This window comes from Dinoponera quadriceps, unplaced genomic scaffold (genome assembly GCF_001313825.1).
Source record: "Dinoponera quadriceps isolate SergipeBrazil2010 unplaced genomic scaffold, ASM131382v1 scaffold405, whole genome shotgun sequence".
NCBI lineage: Eukaryota > Metazoa > Arthropoda > Insecta > Hymenoptera > Formicidae > Dinoponera > Dinoponera quadriceps.
Window position 1 is genome coordinate 691,348 of NW_014554754.1, and position 23,751 is coordinate 715,098.

The 23,751-nt window shown below is 41.1% G+C and overlaps 6 protein-coding genes and 1 long non-coding RNA gene across 12 annotated transcripts; 3 read left to right on the forward strand and 4 right to left on the reverse strand.

Annotated features, from left to right (window-relative positions):
- Positions 1-18: 18 nt before the first annotated feature.
- Positions 19-888, reverse strand: LOC106741365. The gene is made up of 2 exons (XR_001374172.1): positions 801-888; positions 19-467 (listed from the first exon to the last, which is right to left on the reverse strand). It is a non-coding gene; the product is annotated as an uncharacterized LOC106741365 (long non-coding RNA).
- Positions 699-4,717, forward strand: LOC106741364. 6 transcript variants are annotated; one of them, XM_014613278.1, is made up of 3 exons: positions 699-828; positions 1,283-1,353; positions 1,440-4,717. In XM_014613278.1, the coding sequence occupies exon 3, from the start codon at positions 2,466-2,468 to the stop codon at positions 3,639-3,641; it is 1,176 nt and encodes a 391-aa protein (XP_014468764.1). In that variant the 5' UTR covers positions 699-828; positions 1,283-1,353; positions 1,440-2,465; the 3' UTR covers positions 3,642-4,717. The 6 variants fall into 6 exon arrangements, with proteins under 6 accessions (XP_014468764.1, XP_014468763.1, XP_014468762.1 ...); XM_014613276.1 differs by lacking the exon at positions 699-828 and adding an exon at positions 852-958; XM_014613274.1 differs by lacking the exon at positions 699-828 and adding an exon at positions 874-1,098.
- Positions 4,718-7,177: 2,460 nt separating this feature from the next.
- LOC106741519 (vacuolar protein sorting-associated protein 29) lies at positions 7,178-9,358 on the forward strand. Its single transcript, XM_014613637.1, has 4 exons — positions 7,178-7,316; positions 7,709-7,900; positions 8,148-8,383; positions 8,491-9,358. Exons 1-4 carry the CDS (start codon positions 7,314-7,316, stop codon positions 8,606-8,608), a joined length of 549 nt encoding a protein of 182 aa, XP_014469123.1. The 5' UTR covers positions 7,178-7,313; the 3' UTR covers positions 8,609-9,358.
- LOC106741520 (ubiquitin fusion degradation protein 1 homolog) lies at positions 9,219-13,033 on the reverse strand. The gene is made up of 8 exons (XM_014613638.1): positions 12,794-13,033; positions 12,473-12,633; positions 12,088-12,156; positions 11,935-11,990; positions 10,929-11,049; positions 10,687-10,841; positions 9,663-10,214; positions 9,219-9,434 (listed from the first exon to the last, which is right to left on the reverse strand). The coding sequence occupies exons 1-8, from the start codon at positions 12,862-12,864 to the stop codon at positions 9,366-9,368; spliced, it is 1,254 nt and encodes a 417-aa protein (XP_014469124.1). The 5' UTR covers positions 12,865-13,033; the 3' UTR covers positions 9,219-9,365.
- An 830-nt stretch (positions 13,034-13,863) lies between these two features.
- Positions 13,864-19,363, reverse strand: LOC106741291 (serine/arginine repetitive matrix protein 1). The gene is made up of 5 exons (XM_014613106.1): positions 19,278-19,363; positions 17,461-17,545; positions 16,548-17,320; positions 15,314-15,465; positions 13,864-14,436 (listed from the first exon to the last, which is right to left on the reverse strand). The coding sequence occupies exons 3-5, from the start codon at positions 17,313-17,315 to the stop codon at positions 14,031-14,033; spliced, it is 1,326 nt and encodes a 441-aa protein (XP_014468592.1). The 5' UTR covers positions 17,316-17,320; positions 17,461-17,545; positions 19,278-19,363; the 3' UTR covers positions 13,864-14,030.
- Positions 17,817-19,421, reverse strand: LOC106741279 (RNA-binding protein 25-like). Its single transcript, XM_014613091.1, has 2 exons — positions 19,339-19,421; positions 17,817-18,922 (listed from the first exon to the last, which is right to left on the reverse strand). The coding sequence occupies exons 1-2, from the start codon at positions 19,419-19,421 to the stop codon at positions 18,466-18,468; spliced, it is 540 nt and encodes a 179-aa protein (XP_014468577.1). The 3' UTR covers positions 17,817-18,465.
- A 123-nt stretch (positions 19,422-19,544) lies between these two features.
- On the forward strand, positions 19,545-20,888 carry LOC106741293 (probable tRNA N6-adenosine threonylcarbamoyltransferase). Its single transcript, XM_014613108.1, has 4 exons — positions 19,545-19,678; positions 19,829-20,270; positions 20,350-20,528; positions 20,599-20,888. Exons 1-4 carry the CDS (start codon positions 19,567-19,569, stop codon positions 20,868-20,870), a joined length of 1,005 nt encoding a protein of 334 aa, XP_014468594.1. The 5' UTR covers positions 19,545-19,566; the 3' UTR covers positions 20,871-20,888.
- Positions 20,889-23,751: the final 2,863 nt, after the last annotated feature.

Below are 23,751 nucleotides of genomic sequence, written 5' to 3' on the forward strand. Positions count from 1 at the left end.
GATTATAATTTATGCTCAAACGATTCTTGAAGAAGTATTGCGAAAGTCGGAGGAGCCGAGACATTGAAAAAGAGAGAGACGTACCGATTCTTGTTTATATTTTATAAAGTATTTTACTCGATCGCTTTTACACGTCAGTCTGTAGTTATTTTATACTTCATTAGGAGCAAGTGCGCGCGTTGCACAAACCGACTCAATTTTTTTATAACGAAAATATGACTGCACTGAGATAAGTTATTAGTAATAACTACAGATTTTATTATAAATTAGCAATACATATCGCGGGCAAACCGCATATATCGTGTACTTTGGAGAGTGGCGTTAAATAAATTTTGCAATGATTGTTAAACTGCATTTATATGTACTCCTTTGCTCCGAATATTACGATTATATTAATTATGTCTTTTTGCTTGTTTTTTTTTTTTCTTTATCTTCATTTGACAAATCGATGGACAAAGGTATCAAGGCTAGAAATAGAATTGAAAAATTAGAAAGAGTTCGAACGTGCCCGTGCTCATTTTCTTTTAATATTAAATATTAAGAAAAAATTTAATATAAAATGTATTAAATATAAACGTATATAAATGTATTATATATATATTAGTTTTTCTTCAATTCTCTTTAATATAAAATTTATCGTGATAGTTAAATAAAAAAATAATTGTAGCATAAGTAAAACGTGTGTATGATGATTTTTATATAGTGGGATTTCATGTAGTGGAAGATCTAGCAAGATGAGATCTAATAATAGCAACTAAGGTCATGGAATGACTCAATAATAAGTCGTCAGTCATACTAACCAAGTTAAATAACACAAGTCAACGTCAAGTTAGTCACATCTTTATTTGCAAATCAAGTCCATTCCTCGTAGTTGCACTTGATGAACTATTTCGTTAACTTTCTGTTTTCTTTTTTCGGCCAGTCAGGCTATAGTGCCCCGCGCCACGTTTCTTTCCGTGTAACCAATTATATTTTTCTATTCTTTTAGAAGTTTTCCAACAGAAATATCAAACGTCGCAATTAATTAGTCACGCGTTACGCGGGAAAAATGCGTACCATGGGACGCAGTTACAATCGCGGTTACAGTCACAGTCTGAAGTTCGTGTCGTATTTCGTTTAGGTCATATTTCGTACATCAGTAGGTCTGTTCGTTTTCGCTGCACCGCTGAATTAGTGCAATAAGTTGAAGCGAGACAAGTATATGTTTTCTCACTTCAACTTATTGCACTAGTTCAGCGGTGCAGAGAAAACGAACAGACCTAGTTACACGCAAACGGTTCAGATTCTCCTCAGATCATTTTTTGTTTCACTGGGATTCATACTCGCGACGAGTGTGGACGAGTGTGAATCAAGGTGAATAATATTCACGGAATATTCATTTCATTTTCTTTTCAAGCGGCTGTGCGACCTTCTGCTGATCTCTGTATTCGAATTTGTAGACGGTCTCCCGTGGACTCTCGCGCCTTGCCCCGCACGCGCGCAGTGGAAGCACATCTATATCTTGTTAATTACGTGCAAGTGCAGCTCGTCGACTCGCGTTGACTCTATGTACTTCGGACTTCCTGTCGAGTGTAGTTCTGTGCGCTTTTACGTCGAGCGATCGCTGGCGACCAGATACCAACAGCCGAGTTCACTTCGCCTCTTGTATTCCTGTCACTGCGGCAGGATACTCGTCGTTCACAAAGAAGATCTCCGTCCGGTGGGCGTTCAGGTCGGCGAGATCTCCGTCGCGGAAATCCCCGTGGCGAGCCGTTCGAGTACGTCAACAAGATTTGTTGTGCGTTCTGCACACGGAGTCGGTCGCATTGTCAGTACACGCAGCCGACTTGTGCCTCGACGATAAAAAAAAGTTTGCGATCAGCCTGGTGAAACTAAAATAGACATTTTCTCCTTCTTTCTCCGTCACTTACACCCGCAAACAACACGCTATCTCGCGCCGGACAGTCCCGCGGCATCCTTGGGCTCGATCTCGTGTTTCACGGCCGATCCGAAGCAGGGAAAAATTACACTTTCAAAATTAGAAGTGCAGAACAGTTGGTGAGAAATTATATCGACTTGATGAAGTGTTATCAAAGACGGAGAAATTTGAAAGCTTTGTGCTAAAAAGTTGACAAACAGGCATAATTTTGATTTGGCAACTTGAACAGTTGCTATTCAGAAAAGTGTTACAACTTTTCTCTCCGCTATTGTACAGTCGGATATTGTGCTGCTTAGCCGATTTAATAGTGACGAGGCAAATCGGCGGTTCGGAACTGCGCATGTGCCTTCGAAACCTGAGTCCGTGTTGACGTGCCTTCGAAACCTGAAGTTGTATTATTTCGGCAATACGCATATTTCGTTACCACATCATGCTAATCGGATACTGGTATTGAGAATCCTCCTTAATGGGACTCGTAGAAACATTACTGTAAGAGTGAGTGAGAGAGAGAGAGAGAGCTAATTTATTTCACCTGTTAATCGCAACCATGAAGAAGCCAATTAATACACAAGGATCTGAGACACTTCCCAGCTCTTCAAGATTCTCACCAGATGTTGAAACTCTTCCAAAAGGGAAACGTCCTGACTTGCCATTCAAATCAATGCATTTCAAGCTAAGATCAAAGCTTTCTGACCTTGTAGAACGTGATATGCTTGAGTTAGGTAAGAACAAGATGATCCTGGATAAAAAGTATTTTAGAAATGCCGTTCTAAGCGCTTTTGAAGATTTTAAATTAAAACAAAATATAAATCCTATTCATTTAAATGACATCCTTTTAAAAGATTTGATAAAATTGGATATTCGGCAATTACCACCCGGGGTTCCATGGTCTCGTTACCGTACCAAAGGTGAAGTGATGGATTGTCCAGAAGCGCGTCGTTCAATACGAAGCTTTTGGCATAATGTTAAAAGGAATAAGAAAATAGATCCCCCTCATTGTAAAGTATCATACCGAGATCGCATGATTGATATTGACGTTTGTAAAATTTGCGCTGTCTATGAATACCCTGCTACTATTACTTTTGCTGAGGCGCAATTTGCATTGCCTCTGATAGAAGGTTTTACCCAAGAGACCACTGTGTTAGCTTATGGATATGACATATTCTGTGATGATGCAACGAAGCTCTGTCGTGACAAAGGTTGCAAATATTTTGGATGCTTCAGTTTCTCTGATTTCGACAAGACTGTTTCTCATCAACTTATTGAATATGCGTTTATGATTTTGCTACAAAATATTGATTTCGCTGAATACAAATATTATGGTATACCATATGCACGACAACTATATCGCGTATGGGAGTATTTACAGGAGTACTTTATTGAAACTAAATTACTATTCCCAAACGGAAGAAAATTAAAAAAAAGTGCGGGTATTCCAAATGATTCGTACTTTACACAGTTGATTGCTAGTATAGTCAACTATATATTCTTGACATATGCTTGGAACACAACTCATAATTTCTTTTGTTTACCTGTACATATAAAGGTCTTTGGAGATATCTCGGTTATTGCCTCCAACGAACCTATAAACAAGTTTAAGATTGCCGAGATCATTGATGAATGTGGCATGATTATAAATCCATTGCAGAGTTTAGTGACTTCTGATGTATGTGAAGTAGAGTCCTACTTAAAGAGAAAAATACAACTGCGTCGCGGTTTTTGATTGCCAGTTCCCTACCTGATGGAATCAGCCAGTAAATATGCAGATTACTGGTGCTGCTTTCGGTATCTCTGAATTTCACATGTGTTAACAAGGACACTGCTCTGAATAATTTCCAAAAGGTTTTTTTTTGGTCGGCGTTCATTGCTTATTTTAAAAGACCGAAACATTTGTTGATCTAATGTTGTAACATTTACGATTTTTAGTATTTTTATTCTTATTGCATATTATAATACTCAGCGTCGGCTTGCACATGCCTTTTTGTTGTATCTCTTTTTGATAGTGTATCGTGAGAGCCTTATTACTTTTTAATAAACGTTTTATTTAAAAATTATTAACAAAAGAAATTTTATAAGTCGAACGCAGTTTTTCAACACCGTGTATATTTAAAGGGAGGGCCCTATTAGCGCACATTGCGATAGCACCATAGATTTATAATAACTAGACTGCGCATTCAACCGAAGAGTCGTCAAATATTAGAAAAAGATAGTTGCTGTACGGGTACCATTCTGTCTTCGTCTGATAATGTATGGAGTGGGGATTTCAGCCCCACTATTTAAGGATTTTTTATCCCACTATATGTCTTTAGAAAAAGACGGACTGGTACCCGCACAGTAACTATCTTTTTCTATTTCTTTCTGATGTGTTTAAACAAAAGAAGATGTTGAGACCACGCGATCCAGTTATTATATGTCTATGGATAGCACTTATCGGCCGCGTTCAGCAGAATGTTTAATTTGCAACTGGAAGTTTTCTGAGCTGAGACTGAATTATTTTCAATCTCAGCTTCTTTTAGATCTATAGGAATAATCCAATGTCAACACATGAAACTTCCAACAGTTGCAAACTAAACGTTCCGCAGAACGCGGCCATCCACGCACAATTGGCCGATGCCTAGAATCTTTCCGCTGAATCACCAATTAGAAAATTTTATAATATTAAATTAACCAAACACCTATGTGGACAATGGGGCCCCCCCTAAAGTAAACACGTAATACATATTATAAGCAAATAAATAAGTAAAATAAGTGAATACCATGAGGGAACAAATTATATATTATTAATATAAATTAATAAAGGATTATGTAATAATAAAAATTTGTAATAAGGGCTTTTAATAAAGTTAAAAATATTGAAAATAAACAATGCCTGTGGCAAATACTATATAATTCAATCTTCAAGATTTCCATGTCCTTCTGTAACCTTTGATTTTGATAAAAACAAACACTTAACCCGTCAGTTCCCAAATGAATTGAAACCAGAAATTTCTGTTTCCTCTTAGGAAATCTCATGTTTTGGAACTTAGGGAAACCAAATTTATAGGTTTTGAGTGTTTCAGAAAAGTGATAATGATAATGTTTGGAAGGTTATTTTTCGCTTATGTATCGCTTTTATTCAGTGTTGACAACTTGTTTTAGAGTCACTAGTATCTAAACTGAACACTTAGAGCTATGTTATAGGTTAGCAGTGTTATTTCGATGGTTTATAAATCAAAAATATTGTGCCACCTGGAGGGTGCATTGGGAATTGACGGGTTAAACATATACCAGGTGTAGAAGTATGAAACCGGAATTTTTTTGTAAAAATTACACGTCTGTTGTTTGAAAATGATAAAAAATATTTTATTCAAAATAATGTCCATTGCTATTTATACATTTTTCCTACCTCTCCGGCAGTTTATGAATGCCACGCCAAAAAAACACTTCTTCTTTTGAAGGGAACCAGCTATCGAGCCATTTTCGTACATTTTCATACGAATTGAAGCGTTGTTCAGCGAGAGCGTGTCCCATTGATGCGAATAGATGATAATCGGACGGAGCCAAGTCTGGAGAATAAGCCGCATGCGTTAGTATTTCCCAACTGAACGCCTCGATCGTTTCCCTGACCCGTTTTGCTGTGTGTGATGGGGCATTATCATGGAGCAAAATGACTTTGTGTTGCCTTTTTCCATATTCCGGTCGTTTTTCACGCGATTTAAATCGATCATTTGCTGTTGGTAGCGATCAGTGTTAACGGTTTCACCAGGTTTTAGCAGCTCATAATAGATTACACCCTTCTGATCCCACCAAACACAGAGCATTGTCTTCTTTCCAAAGCGATTGCAGTGGATGTCGATGGTTCGCCTGGATTCACCCATGATTTCTGACGCTTAGGATTCTCAAAATATATCCATTTTTCATCACCTGTCATGATACGATGGACTTTCTTTTGTATCTGTCGAGCAGCATTTCACAAGTGGTTTTTCAATTTTCTTGCTGTCTTTCATTCAGTTCATGCGGAACTCATTTTCCCCCACTTTCTGAATCTTTCCCATAGCTTTCAAACGAATTGAGACACCTTTCTGCGTCACATTCAATTGATCCGCGAGTTCTTGTTGAGTTTGAGTATCATCTTCATCCAATAAGGCTTGCAATTCGTTGTCTGCGAACTTTTTCGGTGGTTTCCCACGCTCTTCGTTTCTCACGTCAAAATCACCACTTTTGAATTTTTTGAACCACTCGAAACACTGTGTTTTACCAAGAGCATGTTCACCATAAGCTTCGACAAGCATTCGATGCGCAGCAGTTTTCTTCAAATGATAACAAAAAACCAATGCTGTCCGCAAATCGTAGTTCGTAGGCACAAAACTCGACATGTTTAAGGTTATAGAAAAATATACCGGTGTATGGAACTTGAGTTGAAAATCTTCGTCAGCTGTTAGAGGGAGATGATGGCGCTGCAGAAGCGGTCTTACGGTCCCTAAACTGATTGCTAGCACCATCTATAGGGAAATTCCGGTTTCATACTTCTACACCTGGTATATACCTCAATGAAATTCAAAATGTTTAATAGCTCCAACAGCGCGATGCACGATACAACGTCATTATATATAATATAATGTCATTACTAGCTAATAACAAAATAATATAACAAGTATATAATATAATTATATTACAATAATATACGAAACTAAGTTATATAATATCAATATTAATAAGTAGCCAATCAATATGCCGTGTTTCAATAAAAACTAGAAGTTTATTGGCTACCGCGCGAACTTCCCCCGCGCGGCAAGCGTTGCCGCGTCTTGTGGGCAGAAGCCGTAACACGCGCACAAACATTTCTCCCATTGAGGTTAGGGCAGCGTGAGCGTTTTTATTGGCCACAGGCTACATTGGACGACACTAGAAAATCGCTAAATCACGGCTGGTTGTGATTGGTGGTGATCAATTGCAACGTGGACAATAGGGATCTTCTCGCTCGTATCAGACTACGGATTGGAAATTGAGTTGAAATTTAACACAAATTAGCGCCAAGTTCACTAAATTTCACTAAACCAGAGTTTAGTTAACTTTGTATTGGTTGGTCAAATTTAAATCAATCTCAATCTTCAATCCGTGGTCTGATACGGGCTGAGACTACGGAGTAGGATTGAGATTGGATAGAAATCTGGCCATTCAAAATAAAGTTTACTAAACTCAACTTTGCTCTGATTGGTCGACTGATGTTGGGGACTCTTGTTGGGACTCCTATCATTACTGAGTCATTATTGAGAGAAAGAGAGAGAGAGAGAGAGAATTGGTTTGACGTTTTCGCCCCTTGCGGTTCATTGTGTGTATATACATAGAAATTAATTCATATTAAGATCTTACATATATCAAGATATATTATTGTTAGGATTCTTTTAAGAAAATCATGGTGAGTGATGCAATATCAACATGTTAACATTCTTAATTAATCCGTTTCCATGCCGTTAATAATCTAACCTAGAAAATCTTTCAATATAGGAGAAAACTACTTCAGTGAAATGTATATGTAACGTGTTATATTTGATAGTATTTGTGATATTATTATCGGGAAATCGTTAAATCCCTTATTATCAGAATAATTTCTTTTAATACTTCAGTGATATTTAAATATTTACTATTTACAAATAAAATTTGACAGGTTATAGTTTTCTTCACACGTAATCACAACACTGATTAAACATATCTATTTCAAAGATGTAAATTACGTAGTATGATTTTGAAAATTTCTGTAATCGTGTTGAAATTGAAGGCAGGGTTATTCGAAAGTGGAGTTTGTTTTAGCTTGTTTTAGTACTGGGTGATCTACACATTCCGCACAGGTGTAGCAGCCTGCCAAGCAAATTCAAGAAGCTGCTGGTACCAGGCAGAATACAGCATATTTTATGCACTGGCAATCTCTGTACGAAGGAATCTTACGATTACCTCAAGACATTAGCCAGTGATGTACATGTAGTTAGAGGAGATTTCGATGAGGTACATGTCTCATTCCAACGATATCTTTCAATTATACAAGTGTCTATGAAGATTCTCTTTCTGTGTAGAAAATATTTAAAATAACAAATATTGCAATTGAATATGATTATATATCGAGTATATAATCAAAGCTGAATAGTTTAAGAAAACAGAATTGTTTAAGAAATATCTTAAATCATCAGAAAATTATGCAAGATATTAACATATATACATATGTGTAATACGTATAGAATTTTGCTTGCTGCAGAATTTGAATTATCCAGAACAGAAAGTGGTCACAGTAGGCCAGTTTAGAATAGGACTTTCCCATGGACATCAAGTGGTGCCATGGGGTGATCCTGAATCCCTGGCACTAATACAGAGACAATTGGATGTTGACATTTTAATATCTGGACACACACATAAATTCGAGGCGTATGAGCATGAAAATAAGTTCTACATTAATCCTGGTTCAGCTACTGGGGCTTACAATCCTCTGGATACGTAAGTCTAAAAGAAAAATATAGAAACTGTTTGAAAAGATTGCACATGTATGTTTGTTTAGTAGAGAACACAACTATATTAAACTGTGATCTTTTTTATTTATTTAGATCCGTCATTCCATCATTTGTGTTAATGGACATTCAAAGCTCGACAGTTGTTACTTACGTGTACCAGCTGGTTGGAGACGAAGTCAAAGTGGAAAGAATTGAGTATAAGAAGAGTTAGAAGCACTGGAATCTCCAGGATATTTCGATTATAAATTATACCCGGGATAAAAAAAAAGTGCGACTATGCGTATGAACGTGCAATTCCCGCAACTTACGCACTTTGCATTTTACGTCGCATTAATTAAATAATTAATTACCACTTAAGTGTGGATCGTATAACACGTAATTGTAAATAAAGTGATGTATCAATATTATATATCAAAAATAAGTCTGCTTGAGAAATAGTCATCATGTATCTAAAAACGAGTTGATAGATTAAAGTATAATTTCAGAAACTGCCATAAGTAATTTAACAAAATTCAATAGAATATATATTGTATAAAATATATGTCTATATAGAATTTATCTTATAGGTGTATAATGTTTAATATGTTGCATCATCTTAATCTAGAAGTGTGCGAATATTTATAGGAGTTCAATGCGAGTCTAAGCGTGTTGAGGATTAAAAAATTTATAAAACGGTTAAAATCTTTTTGTTAAGTAAAGAAGTAAGACAATGTTCCTGTTGTTTGGAGAAAGATTTGTGATGAGGTAAAGATATGTGTGTCACCTCGCGAAGATACTAATTAATTAGTATCTAGGTAGTGTCAATGACTGTAAAATGTCGATTGTCGTTTTGTCATTTTTTTTTTTTATAACAAACTAGGAACACATTGTAGAACACTTTTTTACAAAAAACCACTCATTCAATCCGATGAACGCGCTCGCAAACTTACATACAAATTTAAATAAATAAAAATCGACGTTATCTCCTATTATTTTTTCGACTTCCTCAGGGAGAATCCTTCACCTGTGAAGGCCTTGAATTCGTCAGTATCCTTTATCTATAAAGACAAATAATATTTGCGATTATACTCCCAGAATAAATTTACTGTAAAGTGGATGATCATATATATAGTTTTTAATATGTTATAATTGAATTATATATCATCACGGTTTTTCAGATCACACAGTATAATTTAAAACTAGCGTAAAACTCGAAGAGGCAATTATTACTCAATCTCGAAGCGAGTTCTTCATATATCATCGTTTAATTCCCACACGATATTCACCTCCTTGTTGTTCACTGGCTTCATGTTTCGTAAGAACCTTAGCGTGCCTATTTGGTAGTCGTAATCGGGTATCCCTCGGACATAGGTTGGCTTTGTCACTGTTTTTTCCTGCTTCGGCCAATCCTTGCGCTTCTTACCGTCCAACCTGACACCCTCGCCTTTAAACGGCACAAAGCCAAGCGGCTCCGGCATCAGATTTGCTAGATCCTCTATCTGCTCCTCGTCTTTCTTGATATGTCGTTCAGGTTCCTTGTAGCCAACTGGCGGGGCGAACTCTACGTTCATATCGCACTCGATGATGGTAACCGCCGGACCGGGACGTGTCTCTAGGACGCACATCTCGTAGATCTTTTGATTATACTTGATCGCGATCACGTCGCCTGTGGTGAGACAAGCGAAACTGCGCAGTCCGTTCTCTAGCACCGCTTTTGGATTCGTAATGTCCAGGAAGTCCTCCGACTGCGGCTGGAAGCGTGAGAATGTCGCTACTGGCAGCGACACGCTCTCCACGTTCAACAGTTCACCCTCTTCTAGCAGAAGATTATGCATCATCTACAATAAAAGAATGTTTCCACTATTATTTGTTATATTATCATGCATGTTACTCCACAAAGAATCGCTCTTTGATACTAAAGAACTTCAAAATGCAAACATGAACGATGCATGAATTGCATGATTGTCTTTTATTGGTGAATATTAAACATTAGGTCTGTTCGTTTTCGCTGCACCGCTGAACTAGTGCAATAAATTGAAGTGAGAAAACATATACTTATCTCGCTTGAACTTATTGCACTAGTTCAGCGGTGCAGCGAAAACGAACAGACCCATTGTCATTTCCACAGTAAAGTATGGGATCTAACCTGAAACAGTGGTAGTTTCATGGCTATTTTATAACAGTTGAAGCAGTAAAATTTGATTCGAAAGGCGACATCACTATTCATTGTAATTGACAACGTAAGTGATTCTAAAGTGATCACACTCCCGTTTTTATTTTCAGGTGAAATTCGATATTTCTTTTACTAACCCAATACGGTAAATAAACTTTGCCCTCGTCAGCGACAAACTCCAGCACACCGCAGTGTGTGATCCTGTTCGTTTTCTTGTTGGTCAGTTTAAACAACATCGGATAAATGATATTGAGCCTGGTGAGTTGCTCCAGAGCGGAAGGTGGCATGATTACTGAAAGGGAGACAAAGAACTTGTGAGGCATCCTTCCCGTGTTTTCTCATTGGGACACAATACATATTGCTGATAGTGTTCACATACTTTTCCCGCCGCGCTCCACGTCCTGGCGATAAGTGCCAGGCAGCATCGACACTGAGAAGCACTTGTACTGGGTATTGAAGGGCCGCGGAATCTCTGGGAACATATTGAAGCCGAACTGAAACTGAAAAGTCATCCCGATCACCGAAACGTTAAACATAACCACCACATCCGAGAAACTCGTATTATCGTTGAAAAATTTCTCCCGTTCATCCGGTAATCATCGACTGCTTCTCCATTATTCTTACCATGTTTGTAGCTCGTTGTTCCTCTTGATGATCTCTCTGTGTAAGTTTTTTTTTCTTACAAGAACGCACCGTGAATTTCAAGATGGAATGGAATATATCAACGCTTACTCAGTTAGCAGACGACTCTGACTCACACGATGTCAAAGAGAACTCCGAAAGACAGACGATCGATGCGCCACCTGTTCCTCCCGTAGAGTAGTTTGACTTAATGGTAGATCGGCCGAACTTACCGTTGCTTTCTAAGAAACACAAGTCGACATTAATCTGGTTATATGTCGGTTACTTCCCAGCAAGAGACACAAGTCGACACAAATTTGATTATATTATCACTTGTCCTTATTTCGCATTTGGTAAAGGAAAGGATAACAGATGATATAACCAGACTTTTGCATCTCTTGCTGGAAAGTAACTTCAAATAACATTCCTCAAGTTAAACAATTTTTTGTGACAAATATCTCTTATTTTCGTACACGGTATATTTCTTAGCTTTTATATGTATATGATGTTTTTCTTTTTGTGAAGATAATTATGATATAATTGCAAACATTCTTTAGATACAAAAGACTGTTATAGCGTACAAATTCTTATTTTACAAGGCGTTCTTTAATATCTCGACTTCACCAGTAACTGCAATAGCTTCGATTTCGAATTGCGCGCCCTGCAACAAGTGAACCAAAATGATTTTATAATTATGTGCACTGAGGTGCAGGCATAAATTTATTCGCATTTGTGATAAATTGTTAACAACACTTTTATCTTACCAAAGGCAATTTGGCAACTTGGTATGTGGTCCTACTTGGATAATTCGCAGTGAAAACTATAAATAAAGGACAAATAGTAGTTATATAAGTGTAAAATCACTATTGAAACAAAAAAAAATATGTCAAAAGATAAGCACATATTAAGTTACTTACATTCTTTGTAAACCTCATTTATTCCACCAAAGTCATTCATATCATTTAACAGAATAGTCGTTTTTACAACTGTAAAGGACGAAAAGCGATATAAAGAACAAAGCTGAGAAATATTTGACGAGGGATATTAATTGAGCTTAATATGGTTCTATCATATGTCGTAGATCTTTTCTTTTTAAATTTTTTAACGCCTTTAGCTTTTCTTCTTCTCCAATCTTTAAATAAGTATACTTATTGCATCTTTATTACCAAAAGCATAACATATGACATAATTTAAAAGGGATGGATCTTATAATACTTAAGCAAAGAGCAAACGAGTCAAGCCTGTAATGATCAATAAAATCAAGTAGTCCAAATAGGATTTCATAATAATAATTGACTCAACCTTTCTCACAACTGGATCCAGCTTCTTCTAAGACATTTCTCATGTTAACAAGAGCTTGCCTAGCCTGAGCTGTGGCACCTCCATCGACGAGCTTATTTGTTTTGGGATCTATACCGAGCATTCCAGACAGATACAGAGTGCGATCTACCAAGACTGCTTGACTGTAGGAAGAAATGCATAAAAAATTATCAGACTTTTTACTTGGTGCGAATTTGCGACTATCTCTTGTTCGACTCAATAAAATCCAGCTGGTAAGATACATTTAAAAATAACTTTATGATTAAAAGGGAAAGAGGAGAAAAACTGGAGCTATAAACTTACCTGTATGGTCCAATTGGTACCGGACACTTTGCGGTACAAATTATTTTTTTTATAATTTTGCCTGTCGACATGATCTTAGTAAATAATTTACCGTCGAATTTCCTTTAAACTGCGGATCGTGGATCTGGATCGTCGGAATGATTTTGTTTCATTTGCTCGATACGTTCTGTACAGGGAGGATATAGGAGATAACTTTTAACCTTGCTTCTCTCTTATCTTTCAGACACGTACTCACACGCATGCCCGTCACATACCCAAATACAGAAATGTTCTACAAATGTTCTATGAATACTTGTTATGAATATTTGTGCATTTATAGGATATGTTGAAAACACTTACACATACCTGGGAAAAAAAGAGATTGCATATGTAAATTTGCCCATATGTAGGACTATATATAATCATATATATTCACAACGAAAAAATTCTGTTGCTTACAAATTATATGCAAATATATGTAAATACAATCGAAATAAATGCTTCTGACTATTTCTGCTTCTGACAGCACATGATATCAACATTTAATTAAATCAAAGTATAATTTTTTTTCATACAGCATGTATGATCATATATAATTATATATGTAACTACATATATGGGCAAAATTCATACATGATTTTATATAATTTTGTAAGAATATTTGTAGAATATTTTGTGCTACTTGAATATACTGTAATATTACTTGTTATATGATTTTCATCTTACACATCATACGTAATATTGAAAATCGTAGGAAATTTTAATCAATTGTATATTTATATTGTTCTGCGCTTGAGATTTGCCAAAGTATGCTTCCACAACAATAAGTGTCACAAATGACACGTGACGCCTGCTGTACGAATATTATTCGTAATAATAAATAGAATATTATTTTAATATTGAATAATATTCTAGAAATATATAATATTCTAGAAATATTACGCGCTTATACGGGAGTATTCATTAAGCGTGCAGATCGAATGTTTAGATATTGGAGGCGGAAAAGCACAAACTTGTACATTGCACAGACATTTCGGCCAAGAGAGCAGAGTTTCTGAAACCGGATTAATACAGACTATCAAAACAAATGCTTTTGTGGAACAATTATATTTTTTTTTATTACGATGCATATAGTATGCAAGAAAGTGTGTATACACCTTCGGTATCCTTATAATAAGCACAACAGATATCTCAGTACATTTTATAAATGACATCGTCGGTAAGTCGAATGTGACTCCAAAATCGATTTGCGTGTTCATTAGTGAGCATTGTTGTTGCGCCGTCCTCGTCTCTTGCGACTGCTGCCGGACGGACGATTCGAAGAGGCCCACTGTTCGTAAAAGCGTTCAGCTTCCAACCACTCCTGATACTTGTACCACCATTCCTCCCATTTGATGTAGTCATCGAGGGTGAGGTCGCGGAGGTACCCTCTGGCTTTGTAATAATCGTAACGCACGCGAACATCGTCCCAGCACTCAAGGCCTCTCGGCCCTTGGGCCAAAAGCGACTCGGGATAATGTCCAGGCGGCGGCGAATCGTAACCCAACCGGGCGATCCTCTCCTCACCCTCTATGACGACCTTCATCGCATTCTCACCGTCTTTTGTGATGCGCATATTTTCCATATCCCTGCGGTCCACGCTCCACTGCGCCATTTTGCCGAATCTAAGGGCAAGAGAAATCAGTGTTGTCAGTATAATCTTAATATTTCGATAATACTCTGATACTTAAGGATTTGGGTATCCGAGTCTCGGGATTATATTCACGGATATTACCCATGGATATTAACTAGTGAATAGTAAAGGTTTTACAAAATGTTTGTTTGTTATTTATGACTGTTAGGATCTTAGCAGAAAGGCTGACTTTTAATTTTAAAAACAAGGCTCTGTGTCTTAAATCTTTCTAAATTATCATCTTTTTTTATCGTACGGTGGATTTTTATCAATCGCACACAGAAGGATTTCTTGGTTTAAGATTTCAGACACAAGATAGTTATTGTATGTTACTTAAGACATATACTTTAGGCATAAAACATTGTTAAACTAATGGTAAGTCAGCCACTCTGCTAAGGTCCTTCGAAAAATCATTAATTCGTAGCGTCTGAAATTAACTGCATATTCCGTTATCCGTAATCTCGAAAGACCCAAGTTCACGGGTAGTAAAAAAAGACAGCACTAAAAATAAAAGACACTGTAAATTTATATAAGCAAACCAAGCGCTTCCACAAAAGGCCGATGAAGATTTTACTAGCAAGAGCTTGTTTGTAATATCTCTTTCTAGCTTCCAAAACAACACAGTATGTCTCAAAGACGTTCCTTAGACATCTTATTGTCTAAAAGAAATCTTAATGTTATCTGGATTGATTTTCGAACGAAGAAATCTAGCGAAGAGAGAAAATATGATGGGGAACTTCATCGGTTAACGTTTACTTCCAATAACTTTAGCCTGGTGAAACATCGCGAAAGAGAAACTTGTCGAATCACCACTCTTGGTTACACGTTTATCGATTGATCGACAGTAGTAGTTGAGTTTCGCGAAATACCGTTCGGACAATGTCATCCTCGGTGGCCCGACGTGGGACGTAGTTGATGAACTGTCGCTGTCATCGCTGGGTGAAGATTCCGGTGGCGGTCGCATCATTTGCGGTGCTCCATGAGACGAGTGTGTCTTTTCTACCTTTACTGGTTTACGCATCTACGCAATTTTAAAGGAATTTTACTCTCGATACAAGATATGATTGACCGAGCAGACATACCAGAAATGATCAATCACGATAAAATTCTCTGTAACATTTCTCGTTTTCACTTATTATTCGAAACAATCGTTACGCCTAGAGATGTAAAATTACCGTTAGATTCAAAGTGACGATTACTGTAAAATTAGGGTAAGATAGCAATTTGCAGGTAATTTTTCTGAAATGCGTTGTTTTTGATAGTTTCTCGCACAAATATATTGTATTTTCACCAAACCTACGTCTATGATAATCTCTGAAATGTCTTTCAGATTAAGGAAACTATTTACAACCTTTCGAAGGAATTAAAGTTTTAAGTGTCTTCATTTTTGTTCCTTATAAAATTATTCCTAAAATTTTCAATTATATATTACAGTTTAGTTGAGACAGCAAGATAATAAACGAAAATGCTATAAACTTTATAAGATATAATGATACGAAAAATATAGATATAGGCCCGCATTCTCAATTTACCTTTGTCGATAAAAGTGTCTTAAATGATTAGTGTCTTAAATGATTTTTCAACCAATTAGGTGGCTTCTAATTTTTAAAGACACTTTTCAGTAAAAATGATTTAAGAATATCAACCTAAAACTAAAAAATATCTATCACATCTTTTTTGGAAAGTCCTGATAAAAACAATTTTTTTCAAAGTTTCTCTAGTCCCTATGTACCTAATTCCCCAATTACTATACACTATATATAGTATATCAATATAAAATACCAAAATATTTTATAAAAAATATGAGTTACATCAAACGTTTTGTTCATCTCAAATGCTCCTTTCGAGCTTTACATCAAATCACTTTTTCACTTCTGTAATTTCTCTTCTCTAAATCATCATTTTACCAACTTTTCAAAATTACCGGGCAATTCACCGAGTAAGTTACCGTCAGATCGGGTAAATTTTCATATCCGGTTCCACCATTAAGACTCGCTCCCTTCCTCTAGGAGGAGGACCCACAAGTATCACCTTTCGTGTGTCTTCGCGACGTCGGTATTAGAACATAGAAGATATTAGCAGAGAGACAAACGGTCGTTTTACCAGTGGGATGGGCTCTGGGACTCGCGGGTCCTCGGGCAGTCTGCTGTGGTGTTTCTCCTTGCGCCGGGCCTTGGCCTCCTTCTCCTTCAAGGTCTTGTAATCCTTCTGATGACGCGACGACGGCGGCTGCGGCGCCGGCGGCGGTGTACGCGGACGCGGGAGCGGCGGCGATCTCGGCCGGGTGCGCGGCGGCAGGGCGCGCGAGCTCGACGGCACCACTTCCTTCGGGTGCGGCCTGCTGCGCACCGGCGTGACCGAGCGCGAGCGCGAGCGTGACGGCGGGACGACGCGTCGTCGTTCTTTCGGCGAACAGACGGAACACGATCTGTCGGAGCAGGTGCTGCCCGTGCTCGGGCTGCGCGCGGCCGGTCTGCTCCGGTTGTGCTCGCGGGAAGAGCGCTCTCGCGGAGAGCGACTTCGGGCCGCGCGCGGACTGCGCGGTCGCGGACTGTGCGGGCTGCGCGGTCTGGGGCTCCTCGGACTCCTCGGGTGTCCCCTGCCGCTGGGCTCGCCGGTACCGCCTACGTAGAGCTCCTTGTAGCCGCTGTGACGCCACCGGTTCGGATCGCGCTCTTCCGCCTCCAGTAGCTTCTTGTTCCAGTAGCTCGACTGCGACTCGCGCGCCTTTCGCATCACATTGTCGATCTCCTTGCGCTTACTGGAGCTCTCGCCGTGCGGCCTCGGCTGCGAGACACTCGTGTCCATTCGTAATCTGCTGGAGCTGCTGCCACTGCCGCCTCTTCTCCTGCTCTCGTAATCTCGCGACATTCTGCCTGTCGGAGGGAATATTCGATCAGCTCATCTCGTTTCCCATCTTGCATGCATGCATGTGCGCATATATGCTTGTATGTGTGCGTGCAAAGGGACAATCGTGCAGTGGCAAGCTGTAGTGACACAACAAAGCGAAGCTTACCTTAAGATACAAGTGTAACGGAAGACTGATCTTGCAGATCTTCTGCTTGGTAATAGCAGAAGACGATTGGACAATCCAGACACACCTGTGGAGCCGTGTCAATAATGTTAATCTTCGATAGATAATGTTGCGACCAAAAGGATTATACGACGAACGCCGCGAACGCGAGGAGAAGAGAGAATCAGAAGCACTCGTCCTTAGGGTCGACTGGCCTAGGTGAAAAATTCTACACGTCACAAATCCGGTACAAGCGTCGGCTCTGGGTGGGTCTCGGGAGAGACGTTAAAGTTTTTTTTTAGCTTTCTCTAAAGTGCGCTTTTGCGTTTTCGTGTTTTTTTTTTCGTTTGTTCGTGTTTTATATATATATATATATATATTTTATATATTTTTTTTCTTAAGAGGTACTTTTTCTTTTCTCACGTGAATCCGATTCGTCCCGCGGGCGGCAGTCCCACACATTGTGCAACGTAATTTTCGTCTTCGCCGCGAGAAGCGGGCAACAACAACAACAACCGCCGCCGTCGCACGCGACGCCTTACCATATCGGCCGCACTCACCGCACGTTCCAGAGCGCGTGGATCCACGAGCGTCTCGCGGACGCGTGAACCGACTTATATTTCCTCCGGGCGCGAGGAGACGCGCGAGAGAGCTCCCGGGGGAACATCCCGACCGGCGGGGATGTTCGAGCGCGAGCCGGAGAGCGTTCGGATCGCGAGCCCGGAGTACCGGCGACGACGACGCGCTCGCAATACGACCGCTCATCGTCGTCGTTAAACGCGGCGCACTCTATCGCGTGTGTAACGCGCCGCGCGCGTGCGCCCAACTTAGCATTTCGACATTAAGCCGACCGGCCGATCGGTCGGTCACACGGTATAAACGGAAACGATGTCACTTTCCCGCGAGGTCGACGTCGCCTCCTCGCGCGGACGCCAGGACGCACTGCGACACGCGTCGGCAACTCGCGCGGCCACTCGCGACGCGACATTCGCCACGGCACGGCTTCTGTCAAAGCCCACGTGTCAACAACAACAACAACCGAAGCGTGTTCCGGTAACGCGACGCGCGCTCAGGAGGCGCCGTTAACCGTACGACGACACCCGGGGCGAGCACGATGAGCGCGAGGCGTCGACGGGAGACGCCACGGGAGAACCGCTCGAGGAGAGAGAGTGTGTCCGTGGAACCGGTATAAGCGCGCGCGCGGCCGCTCGTCCGCCTCCTTCGCTCCACCGTTTCGTAAAAGCGAAGGTCGACGGCGCCTCCTTCTCGCCTCCCATTCTCCCTCTCTTTCTCACCTCTTCTCCTCTCGCCCTCTAACGCCTTCTTTCTCTCTCTCTTTCTCTCTTTCCACTTGCTGCGTACACACGTCGCGCACAGCTGCCGCTCCCTCACTCGCTCGCTCGCTCGCTCTCTCTTTCTTTCTTTCTTTCTTTCTCGCTCTCGCTCCCTCTCTCTCTCTCTCTCTCTAAATATATCTCTATCTCATTCCCTCTAGCATCGACCTCTTACTTAATGCGTCGTCACAGAACTCCGAATTAACGGGGCGAGCGCCGGAATTCCGGTGCGGGCGGTTCTCTCGGCTTTTCTCGCGTAACCGCGTTCTTCGTCGCGACTTGCGCGTCCGTCCGACAGGAAACGCGCGACCGACACGACCCCGGTGTTTCTTTCTTTCTTTTTTTTTCTTTCACCGTCCCGTTCTCACGCGCGCGCGACGGCGTTCGTAATAGCTCTGAAAATCGATCGGCCATGTAGCCTCGCGCGATCCGGACAATACTCTCGGCGGCGCCCGCGTATATCCAGCGGGACGGACGGACACTCACTTTGTTTAACGCGGCGGCCCGAAAACTTGCATTTTCTTGCACTTGCGTCTCGGCGATTCACTTCCGCGTCACATCGGGTACGTGCCTAAAGGGCCCCGTTACAAGAGGCGTTCCTCTCCTGACGGCTCGACCGGATGGAAACATCGGGCAGATGGCGCCGTTGTTTCTCCCGGCAGGACGGACGGGTCATGCGCGTGCGCAGTAGCGCGAGCCTTGAACGAACGGCTACGTTCTAGTTTGAATGTTTCACGTTCTTGCGTTCTGAAACGGTACATAGGAAACTTCGGAAATGATCGTCGTTGGGTTCGAGAGCAGCGCGAACAAATTGGGCGTGGGAGTGATCCGCGATCAGGAAGTGCTGTCGAACGTGCGGCGTACTTATGTGACCCCACCGGGAGAAGGTAACCTCTTTCTCTCTCTCATTGGCTCGTTTTGTTTTGACAGTGTTAAGTTTCTCAGATCTTTGTTGAATTCGCGGAAGTTCGAGCGATATTAAGACAGACGTATCGATCCAGTAAATTGGGTGACTTACATATTGCTTGCTCCGTTAGGTTTCTTGCCTCGGGAAACGGCACAGCATCACAGGAAGCATGTGCTGGATGTTCTGCAAGAAGCCTTGGACGATGCGAAGGTTACCTTGTTGGATGTGGACGTAATCTGCTACACGAAGGGACCGGGAATGGGAGCACCGCTCACGGTTGCAGCTTTAGTGGCCAGGACTGTCGCCCAGTTGTATGATAAGCCGATAGTTGCGGTCAATCATTGCATCGGTCATATTGAGATGGGACGTTTGATCACTGGCAGCGATAATCCTACCGTTCTCTATGTGTCCGGTGGGAACACTCAAATCATCGCGTACTCCAGACAAAAGTATCGCATTTTCGGTGAAACTATTGACATAGCGGTAGGCAATTGCCTGGACAGGTTTGCGAGACTGCTTAAGCTCTCGAACGATCCCAGTCCTGGATACAACATAGAACAATTGGCTAAGAAGTAAGTGAATTTTTGTATTCTATTGTCATTTCATCAGGGATTTTATAATTTAACCCTCAACTTTTTTGGCTGTGGAAAGGGGTGAGAAACTGGCACCACTGCCTTATGTGGTGAAAGGAATGGATGTGTCATTCTCCGGCATCTTAAGTCACATAGAGGAACATCTTTCTGATTGGTTGGATGCAAAAGCATTTACTCCTGAAGACTTGTGTTTTTCACTGCAGGAGACAGTGTTTGCCATGCTCATTGAAATCACAGGTAACTGCTTGAGAATCAACGATTTTGTCTTGCATTCTTCTTGTTTGCTTACTCCGATGTAATATTGCAGAGCGCGCGATGGCACACGTGAGATCGAACGAAGTGCTGATCGTGGGCGGCGTGGGTTGCAATGAGAGACTGCAGGAAATGATGGGTGTTATGTGCAAAGAAAGGAACGCGACTCTTTACGCGACGGACGAGCGTTTTTGCATAGACAATGGCGTTATGATCGCGGTCGCCGGCTTACTCCAGTATAAACACGGGGGTGGTACGTCATGGGATGAAACCACCTGCGTTCAGAGGTACCGAACGGACGACGTGCATGTTTCTTGGAGAGAATAAAGAAATATTTTTAAGTAAGTCCTTTGGTGAACCACCTATATCCCTATATTTTCCAACGTATCCTGGTATTTTTTAAAAGATAGAATTAACGGATGTATACACAGAGCGATTCCTGTAACTATACGTCACTCTCTCAGGGATGGTAGGGGATACCACTTATTTTGAATATAAACTTATTCTGAATAGCATTGTTGTTATAGTTATTACAATATATATTTAAGAAAATATATGTATATATTATTAAATTACTATTAGATAATATAGTTACAAGAATGACTTGTATATATATATCACAGATTATATTCTTATTATTTGAAAGAAAAAGAAATGTGTTACAGTTTCTCTTAAGGAGATATTCTACCTTGTTGGGTTGGAAAGATCGATTTTTTTTACATGTTTCAAGTCTGAAGCTCTAAAAATACACTCGTAAAGTAGAAAATGTAAGTTAGAATATTTGTCAAAGTTGCAAAAACCGAAGCGGCGCGAGAAGCTCCTCCAGCATTCTGTCTCGGCTTAAAACCGCTAAATAATTATCTTTCCTTTTGACTATCTCTATACATACACATATATACATACGTAAATATTATATCGTATGTCCTTTTATCCAACAATGACAGACTCAATGCTGTGGTAATTTATTCCGAAAGATATTTTGTCTGCATCGAAAATTATAGAAATTGCTGTTTTCTCAGCAATTTACATTTTAAGTGAAAGATATTCAATTTTATTAAAAATCACGGAAATGTTGGGGATAATTACTCATTAAGTCAAAGTATTCGTCGATCAGCGCGACGTAGAACGATTGAAGGCTGTCGAGTATCGAAGCTTACGAACTTACGGTAGACTGTAATGGTTTGTGAGAACGAAAAAATTACTGAGCAAAATTTATTCGAACTGACAGAGGGCGTGTTCTATGACTTCTGAATAGCTGATTAGATGTAAGCAATCCAAATCTAATAGTTAAACATAAAATAACGTAATATAACATTTTAAACTCATTGTTCACGAAACTACACTTCTCAAGTTTGCGGAAATGATTATTAAAAATCCTCAAGATATTGCTTTTGGATTTGGCGTGCTTATAAGACATATTTCTCCACAGAATGAACTACGATGACTCAATTTTACCCAACAAGGCAGAATAGCTCCTTAAAGAAAGAGGAAAAATATATTAATTTCCAATTCCCGGAGAATAATGTTTCAATTTTATATGAATAGGAAGGAGGAATATTAATGCAAATCGATTTATTTCACAATTCGTTTGTGCTTCGCAAAAGTTTTCACAGATTCTGGTCGGATTCCAGGCTCTTTGTGTATCATTCACCAAAGCTCGACGCGTTGCCGATCGCGCGAACGATTATACAAATGTGCAAAAAATGCAGCGGCCATTGAAGATCGATCGTACATTATTCGTGACGACCTCCATGCCGCCCCTAAAAATATCCTCGCGATGCGATCGTACAGGCAACAACAGCGGCCGTGTTATATCCGGAAACCGTGGACCGGCCTACCACAGTAATCCGCTTTCTGCGACGGAGAGTGGCTCTAGATTTCCTGCGGATCCGGGACAGCAATTCGCGCCGAAGTTGCAGCTCGGCCCTGCGAGCTCCTCCAGCTGGCTCGATATTGACCCCGTTCGGATGCGATATCGATCCATGACTATCATCCACACACATACACACACACATACACACACAGAGAGAGAACGGTCTCTTTGGCGCGCATACGATGCTTTATCGATTCGCTCCTCGGCTGCGAGGAGGCGAGGACGGACGCCTTCGGCGCAGAGGCCGAACCGCGTGGCTCCGCGTCGGAAACGCGAATTCCGACGGTATCGCGCTGCGAGGTCGCGCGTGCCGAAAACAGGGTCTGGGTAGGAGAGACGCAGGGATGGAGCGTCGCTCGGCCGCAACGAGGATCGGCGCCCTCCGTGGAACGCGAGCGGATTCTCCACGAAGCTGCGATCAACTACGGTACGGTCACGCTCACATTAACGCTAATATCCGATATAAGAATAATCCGTAGCTTCTGTTAAATGCAATCGGGCCCTGTCGCTCATCTTAATTCGAGCTTTCCTTCGTTTCAATTGCAGCCTCGTCGCGAGATTAGCCGGTGTAAAGTTGCAGCGGGAACCGAGCGCGTTCCGGGCAGAACCCTGTTCCAAGGCAAGGAGTGAGCTGAAGCGAGCGAGTTGCATATATCTGACGATAATTAACGGCGCTCTCGCAGAATCCCGCGCAATTAATCCATCTGTGAAATCTCTCTCTGTCCGCTCGCGCGATGACGTCGCGCCGGACGGCGCGTCGCGCACGCTGCGCTGATCGTTCTTCCTACGTGCCTGCCACCACTACGCATCCCCGCTCCGGAAGCGCCGCTCCGTCACTGGAACAGGGTGCAGGGGGACGCGCGCGAGGCGCACAGGGTGGCTCGGGATTATCGCCGAGGCAGGCGCACCGCTGGCTCGCGTCCAAGTAGTGCCTCTGTCGGCGCCAACAGCAGTTACAGCGGCACAGAGGCTGTACCATCAGCTCTACCCACCACTACCAGAAGCGACGGACGGCAGCCGGTAGTAGTAGTAGTAGTAGTACTAGTAGTAGTAGTAGTAGCGGTAGTCAAGCGATTCCGAGTCCCTCGGCCGCGCGACTTTCTCTTCTTCTCTCTCTTTTCTCTCTCTCTTTCTTTCTATCTCTTTTCTTCTTGTTGCTCCTTAATCGATCTTCAATCAATCTTTAATCAATCTTTAATCAATCGACCGGTTATCGGCGCGTTCGAGCGGGTTGACACACACACGCACGCGCGCACGAGGTCGTCACCGGGTAATTCGCGCGGCGTGTCACGGACGGCGAAGCCTCCGTCCAGCCTCTTTTCCTCTCCATTCATT

What these genes read in the sequence shown, in the direction of transcription:
- LOC106741519 (XM_014613637.1), top strand. An exon ending in TTAGAGGAGATTTCGATGAG is followed by an intron (nt 7,901 to 8,147) that starts GTACATGTCTCA and finishes TGCTTGCTGCAG; the next exon opens with AATTTGAATTATCCAGAACA. An exon ending in GCTTACAATCCTCTGGATAC is followed by an intron (nt 8,384 to 8,490) that starts GTAAGTCTAAAA and finishes TTATTTATTTAG; the next exon opens with ATCCGTCATTCCATCATTTG.
- LOC106741293 (XM_014613108.1), top strand. Translation starts at nt 19,567, where the DNA reads ATGATCGTCGTTGGGTTCGAGAGCAGCGCGAACAAATTGGGCGTGGGA. An exon ending in TGTGACCCCACCGGGAGAAG is followed by an intron (nt 19,679 to 19,828) that starts GTAACCTCTTTC and finishes TTGCTCCGTTAG; the next exon opens with GTTTCTTGCCTCGGGAAACG. An exon ending in ATAGAACAATTGGCTAAGAA is followed by an intron (nt 20,271 to 20,349) that starts GTAAGTGAATTT and finishes GGCTGTGGAAAG; the next exon opens with GGGTGAGAAACTGGCACCAC.
- LOC106741279 (XM_014613091.1), bottom strand. Translation starts at nt 19,421, where the DNA reads ATGTTTCCATCCGGTCGAGCCGTCAGGAGAGGAACGCCTCTTGTAACG. An exon ending in GTACCCGATGTGACGCGGAA is followed by an intron (nt 18,923 to 19,338) that starts GTGAATCGCCGA and finishes AGATATATTTAG; the next exon opens with AGAGAGAGAGAGAGAGAGGG.
- LOC106741291 (XM_014613106.1), bottom strand. Translation starts at nt 17,315, where the DNA reads ATGTCGCGAGATTACGAGAGCAGGAGAAGAGGCGGCAGTGGCAGCAGC. An exon ending in TCCCAGAGCCCATCCCACTG is followed by an intron (nt 15,466 to 16,547) that starts GTAAAACGACCG and finishes AAAATTGCGTAG; the next exon opens with ATGCGTAAACCAGTAAAGGT. An exon ending in AGGATGACATTGTCCGAACG is followed by an intron (nt 14,437 to 15,313) that starts GTATTTCGCGAA and finishes TCTTGCCCTTAG; the next exon opens with ATTCGGCAAAATGGCGCAGT.
- LOC106741520 (XM_014613638.1), bottom strand. Translation starts at nt 12,864, where the DNA reads ATGTCGACAGGCAAAATTATAAAAAAAATAATTTGTACCGCAAAGTGT. An exon ending in GTACCAATTGGACCATACAG is followed by an intron (nt 12,634 to 12,793) that starts GTAAGTTTATAG and finishes TTCTTCCTACAG; the next exon opens with TCAAGCAGTCTTGGTAGATC. An exon ending in AAATGAGGTTTACAAAGAAT is followed by an intron (nt 11,991 to 12,087) that starts GTAAGTAACTTA and finishes CTTTATTTATAG; the next exon opens with TTTTCACTGCGAATTATCCA.
- LOC106741364 (XM_014613277.1), top strand. Translation starts at nt 2,466, where the DNA reads ATGAAGAAGCCAATTAATACACAAGGATCTGAGACACTTCCCAGCTCT.